Source organism: Xyrauchen texanus, chromosome 28 (genome assembly GCF_025860055.1).
Source record: "Xyrauchen texanus isolate HMW12.3.18 chromosome 28, RBS_HiC_50CHRs, whole genome shotgun sequence".
Classification (NCBI taxonomy): Eukaryota; Metazoa; Chordata; class Actinopteri; order Cypriniformes; family Catostomidae; genus Xyrauchen; species Xyrauchen texanus.
In genome coordinates, this window is record NC_068303.1 from 34,155,834 (window position 1) to 34,163,108 (window position 7,275).

At 38.0% G+C, this 7,275-nt stretch overlaps 1 protein-coding gene across 1 annotated transcript in view; it reads left to right on the plus strand.

Moving 5' to 3' along the window:
- LOC127622261 (heparan sulfate glucosamine 3-O-sulfotransferase 5-like) overlaps window positions 1-3,286 on the plus strand; it is a 67,009-nt gene extending 63,723 nt beyond the window's left edge. Inside the window, exon 3 of the mRNA XM_052096297.1 lies at window positions 1,969-3,286. Within this exon, the coding sequence (XP_051952257.1) occupies window positions 1,969-2,902 (934 nt within the window). The 3' untranslated portion in view covers window positions 2,903-3,286. The remainder of the gene's footprint in view (window positions 1-1,968) is intronic.
- The last annotated feature ends 3,989 nt before the right edge of the window (window positions 3,287-7,275 follow it).

Here is a 7,275-nt window from a genome sequence, read left to right on the forward strand (position 1 = left end):
CATGCACAAAAACCTCAAGCCCCATCTATACAGTGGGCATTTAGACAACATTGAGGGTGTGACATTTGAGGGTGTGATGGTTTTTTGGATCAAAGTGTTTTATTTAGTCATATACACAGACATTTAAGCTTACATAATAGGAACAAAAATAGAATAAAATTGTAAGAATATAAAAATAAAGTTATAATCATGGAGTAACTAATGCTGCTTTCACGTCATTTCAGAATGTCTGTCCCTTGATTTTATGTCACTGGTGTTATCAATGTTGAAATCATGTTGCGTCAACAGAGGAAGAAGAGGCTGGTCAAATATGCCTATAGGGATTTTCCCATCATTTTAACTGTATTTTTTCCCACATGGTTTATTTAAATATGTCTCTGGTGTTACAATGTTTAATGCTCACATGAAAGATTTTTATTGAAAAAAAACAAATCTATTTAACGGTATGATTTATTGATTTTAGTCTGATCAGTGGTGTGGTGGAACTAATCTTTTAGGATAATTTGTCACTGGTGTTACAACCCTTGCTTCATTCGTGAAACAAAATTAAATAACAAATTAAAAAACAACAGTCAAATTGTCCTTTACCATTAAATATAATGTAAAAAAATAATAATAAAACCTAATTGAAAATTACAATATTTTCTAAGTCGGAAAGTCAAACATCCTTGAGAATGACCCTTCAATGGCAATGCTCAGAAAAATATGAATCACTACTTTAATTCATTAAATCACCTTTATTTGTTCTTGCAAAATGTTTAAGAACATAGAAAGTGTGCCAGGTAAAACAAAACATACTAATATGGCATATCAAATAGACAGTGTAAATTACACAGGTTAAAATGTTAAAATACATTCTCTGAAAAACCTAAATATCTTCTGCAGTGTTGTTTCTAAAACAAGACCAATCAAACTGAACTTATTTTAAGGATTTTTAGATATTTTTACAGGAAAACAATACAAAAATTATTATCAAGAATATGATTTTTGCACTAATATCAAAGGCCTTACTAGAAAAAAAGAAATTATGATCTAACGTGAATTTTCTTGATAAAATATGATCGTGTCTGGTAACATGTGCATGTAAAATGGCTAGAAATAGCATTTTAGCTTAGCATAAAGCTGACAAATTACACAAGGTTTATTTCCATTTCTTCTGCTCTAAACTTACTTCAAACTTCCTTCTCTGTCTGCTGGTATGAATGTGACACATCATAAGAAAGTGTTTCACTGCTGTTCAAATGCACTTTGGATCACATCATTTATATGTATAAATGTTTTCCATCTGAAACTACTAAATATTAAAAGAAACAAATGACAATAAAATGCAAAGTAATCTCTTCAGTAATCAAAATACATTTAGAATGCAACTGTATTCTAATTACCAATTATTTAAATTGTAACTGTAGTGGAATACAGTTACTTATGTTTTGTATTTTAAATACGTAATCCCATTACATGTATTACGTTACTCCCCAACCCTGCTTCCCTGAGGTCCACAATGTTAGTATGTTTTTTTGCTTTAAAACAGTCATAATTTAGTAATATATTATATTTTTCCACCCTGTCTTTGGCCCTCTGTCTGAAATGCTTAGTTTTGGCATAAGCGCTACCTTATAACTTCCACGTAAACGCCCGCTGTTCTGATTGGCTAACATTGTGCAGCTAGTTTGAAACTCAGTCTGAAGTGAATGAACAAGTCTCTACAACATTTTAAAACTAAATTTCAGGGGTCACACATAACACACATTCAACACATTGCATCTGAATATATTAAAAATTTTATCTCAAGAAAAACTGTTAACACACCGTTTACACTGGACGCACCATAAACCAAAAATCTAACAGTCATGACATTAGAAATATTCATGAATGGAACTGTTTACTTACTGTTTTAAATTAATTTGGTCAATTAACTTATTTACTATGTGGTTATTTATGGCCATTGTCTACACTTCTTCATTGCAGGCAGGAGCCGATCTGCCTCATCGATAGCAGACTGCCCCCTGCTAGCGTGCCAGGACAGATTTCTTTACGAACACTGCAGCACAAACAAGCTCTTCGACACGAGCTGCACAGGACCAACAGCACAAGGGAGCAGCTGCGCATGCACCATCTTGTTCAGCAGCTGCCCAGAGCCATCATCATCGGGGTGAGGAAAGGCGGCACACGCGCTCTGCTGGAGATGCTCAATCTTCACCCAGCTGTTGTCAAGGCCTCCCAGGAGATCCACTTTTTTGACAATGACAAGAACTATGCCCGTGGCATTGACTGGTACCGCGAAAAGATGCCTTACTCCTTTCCTCATCAAATCACTATAGAGAAGAGTCCTGCATACTTCATCACAGAGGAGGTACCAGAGAGGATCTTTAAGATGAATTCCTCCATTAAACTTCTCGTGATTGTGCGTGAGCCCACCACTCGAGCTGTTTCTGACTACACGCAGGTCCTAGAGGGGAAGGAGCACAAGAACAAAACATACCACAAGTTTGAGGAACTCGCAATTGATGCCAACACTTGTGAGGTGAACACAAAGTACAAGGCTGTACGGACAAGCATCTACACCAAGCACCTAGAACGCTGGTTAAAGTTCTTTCCGGTGGAGCAGTTTCACGTAGTTGATGGAGACCGCCTGATCACAGACCCATTGCCAGAAATAAAGCTGGTGGAACATTTCTTGAACCTTCCCTCACGGGTCAGCCAGTATAATCTGTACTTTAACGCTACACGTGGATTCTTCTGTCTGCGTTTCAACTTTATGTTCAGCAAGTGCCTGGCAGGCAGTAAGGGCCGGATCCATCCTGATGTGGACCTCTCGGTCAAGGAAAAACTGTGGCGCTTTTTCCATCCATTTAACCAGAAGTTTTACCAGATCATTGGCAGGACATTCAGCTGGCCCTGAGGATTCCGATAGCACTTGACATGCAGAGACTTCTGAAGCAGCAGTATTTTTATGTTTCTTCTGGAAAAGTGACCAAAATGTTTTGAGAGTAATTTCAACTCAAATCAATGTTTCATGTCCATTTACTTATTCATTTTGGAAGTAGCTGTGTAATAAGAAGGATAATGTACAGTCAGTCGGTCATTATCGCAAAATAAACCCAATTAGGATGATACAACTCCCACAAATCCTAATAACCCCCTGCTGGATTCTTTAAACCCTATCTTTAACCTTTAATGTGTTTCTGTGCCTTGACAGACAGTTTTGGATGTGGATGTACTGCATAATAACTTTGCTGGACTGTGCATAATTAGTGTTTTGAATCCCCCAAATAAAACTTTAAAATTCATGGAGTAATATTTTTCAGTTTGTCTTTCTATGTTTTCAAGTTTCCCTTTCAATGTCACTGTAATCAGATCAAATAATTACAGAATCTTTGATTTGTATAAGCCTGAAGGATTTATCAGGGCCGTCTGCAGGATTTAATCTGAGAGTACACACAGAAATCTGGGTTTGGTTTTCATGCTCAAAAGGGTTTTCGAGCGGGGGATCTTCAAACTAGATCATGCATTTAAAGCACAGGGCTCCCCCGGGCAGTCAAGGGCCCCCTTTTAGTCAAGGGCCCCCTGGGCACAGGCCCCATTGGCCCGGTTGGTAATCCATCCCTGTTTGCTGGTGAAGTCTACACTTTTGTGTGAGCAGTTAGATGATACGCCAATATTTGGGACAAACTACCACATCATACAATTGCGTTTTAATACCTCAGAGTCCGTGTCATGTACCATTTGCGTTTGCATTTAAACATTAGCATCTAGCTAAATTCATAACCTTAAAATTAATTATTAATTTAATGAATAGTTATGAAATTAATTAAATCAGGTGTGTTAGAAAATTGAGGTGTCCAAAATGACAAACCCTGCAATAAACAAGTGAAATGCTAAAGCTAAAAGGTGCTGTTTTCCACTATAATAGGGCTGTATCACAATTCAAGCAGATTTATTGTGATGTTATAGTTCATCATCTGCATAAACGCTCTGCCTATATCTTTGGGTTTTGAAAAGTGATCAATAATTCATGTTCACCTTAGAATTTAAGTATTTCTAGTTACTTCTGAATAACTTTTTCACAGAACCGTCTTAGTGTTTGAAATGTGCTAACTCTTGACAATTTATGGTCTTAGTACAGTGCCCAGCCTGTTGAGTGTTTAAACAATTTTCAGTGAGATATGGTAGCCTATATCTTTTATTAAAATACTGTTTACAAAATTTTAAACCATTTAAATTATATAATCTATTTAGTAAATATTGTCCATAATCTTTGGTTCCTTTTTTTCCCCCCACTGTTGTTGTTGTTTTGTTATGTTTTTATTGGAGCAAAATGCCATTTATTTCATTTATATTCTCTTTTCCATTGGTGAGAACTGAAGCCGCCAGTGTCACGATATGGTTCTGACATCTTGGGACTTGAGTCTGCGCAGTTGCGATTTCGGGACCAGACCTGCACAGTAGTGAGCAGGAAGTAAAGCTGCGAAATGAAGGCCCCGCCCTCACTCTCGCTGAATCAATCGCAAGCACACGCCCCTGCACTTTTGACTTTTGACTTTGATTAATTATAGAAATTTAGATATTACATTTAAAGCTCCATTCTCCTCAGTCCTCCAAAGATCCTGAAAAAAAGTCTGTTGGTGCTTCAGTGACTACTTCGCTCAGAGAACCTGTCAATCACAGCTGTCAATCATGATGTCACAGCACTGTTTTTATAGCATCAAATAACTAACTAAATTCAAACTTATTTTGAAAACAAACACTTGAAATTACATTAACGTTTTTTTTTTTTTTTCTGGTAAATTTACAATGAAATAACCCAAAAAAAAAGGACTAGGCTGAAGCCGAGCCTTATGTTTTCCTACCCTAACATGATAGAAACTACAGTAAATGACAGAAACTATCTTTGGAAAAAAGATATGTGAAGCAGGGGCATAGCCAGAATTTTATTTTTGGGGGGGTCCTGTCTTTAAATGAGGGGCAACATATATATATATATATATATATATATATATATATATATATATATATATATATATATATAGCTTAACACCTATAAATAAAACAGCTTAACACCTGCACACATTTAAAACAGCATATTTACTTCACCGTTTCAGCAGAACAGGCATAACAGCCTACAACATAGCATTGTTTATTACCTTTTACATGAGTCTACATGGGCGATTATAAAGTGTCAATGATGCCATCATACTCAGTCCAGAGAATCCACCAATTCGAAAAACAGCATGGAAAGATTTAAAAGCACATATACAGCAGTGGGGATTTCTTTAAGACTGCAAGGGAAGCTCAGCTTCCCCTATAATGTCAAAAAAATAATGGTCAAATATGTACTATTGTGTAAACAATTTATTGACTAAAAATGTGTTAGAACACGTTCATCTCGAAGACGAGTTCGTTCAGAATCAGCTACATTACATATAGCAGGTCGGCTGACTCGATTTACTTCTCATACATTCCCGTAGCGTCAGTGCATTTCCCTGTTGAAGCCGAGCGTCCATTGACTTCAACGAGGCTGCTCTGAACAGTTTTTTTCAGTGCTCCGAAAATAGACGGTCATTGGATAAATGCTGCGATTATGTCCCGCCCACGGACGCTCAGCGTCTCTGGGGGTGAATGAGGAGTGGGCTGGCCCGGACTCCGGGCTTCCGCGTGATGATTGGAGGATCTGTCGAAAGACTGCATCTCCTTTTGATTGACAGCTGAATCTGTACTATAAGAAGTCACTGAAGCTATTTCACGCTCAGTCCCATCGCGGATTTCTCAAGTGTAGTCGAAAGACAAACTGCTGCAACCTATTTCTTTATATTTGTTTGGCTGAAATTGCTAGTCAATTTGCATAATACATTTCACACAATTATACACCACATTCCTTGTTTCAGTTTTACCAAGTTTAATATATTTTGTTTTAGAGCGTTCGTTCGTTCGTTCGTTCATTCATTCATACAGTAGGCTAGGCTAGCGTCGTACGGGTGAAACTGCGCACGATGGCAGACGGTGCTAATATTGTCGACCTGATTTTGGCGAAGCCATTTGAAAGTCTTCCTTACGAGGAAAAAATTAGAATTAAACAGCAGGGCAGATCAACACCTAAGATTGATTTAGTGCAAAAAATAGGGTAAATAAGTTTATAATGTAGGCCGAAAATGAGCTTCCCCTCTTTGAAAGACCAGCAGCCGCCACTGATATACAGCATAACATTTTTACATTCACTGTTTTTAGCAGCAAAACAAAGACATAGCTCAGCAGCTATTCAAACCATGGGATTAGGCCTACCTTTTACATGACAAGGCGGAGTCTACGGGGGCAATTATTAAAAATGTCAATGATGTCATCATAGTCCAAAGAATCCACCAGTTCCCGTTCAAAAGACAGCAGAGAAAGATTATTTAAACGCAAAGTTGTCATGTGTGATCTCAAAGATGATTTGACTCTTCCTACTGTTGAGAAAAGTCTTTCGACACTACAAGAAGTCATTGGCAGTGTGACGATTATCTTTAAGAGTCTACTTATGTTTGGGAAGACATCAGAGGGGCAGGTGTCCAAAACCTCCATGAAGGAAGAGAAAGAGTGGCCATCGTCTATTTTCCTGCACAGAAGTTGAAAGAAAATGCGTAGTTCGGCTTCTTCAAATGAAATGCCATAGTGTTCGCAGGGCATCCTCAGTAGCTCGCCTTTTGAAAAAAAATCAGAGCCGGGCAAACACGCTGCTGCTGCACGCAGTAATCCGCATTGATCCTCTTGAAAGCAGCTGTTCAGTTCGGTGATTTGTCGGTCTAAAATATCAACCCATAGTTTGTTGAGATCAGCATTCTCCTTTATGGCTGTGGTTTTGCCTAAACTACATGAAACCAGAGACTCTTTCAGTCGGGCCAGTAGCTTTCTTACTCTGGTGCTGGTGACATCCCAGATGGAAATTGAATTCTTTTCCATCAGTTCATCAGTCAACTTTAAAACTTTGTCGAAATCATTTTGCACATTTTCTCGGAACTGTACATACATATCCCTTAGATTTTTGATCAGCGATAGGCAGTCGGTGACGGATATTGTGCTGCTCTGTAAAGCCCTGGTAGCAAAGTCACTGGTATCAAATAATTTCCCAAATGTCACCAACAGAAATACAAATTTTTTTGTCTGAATTTGATGTTCAAGACACCTTCTGTGAGGATAAAGCTCCTTCTAGATCTCCAAAAAACGGGCATGCCTGTGCGCACCAGTCATGAAAGTGTGCAAAGAGTTCACAGTATCAAAAAAAGTATTGACATGGCCAGA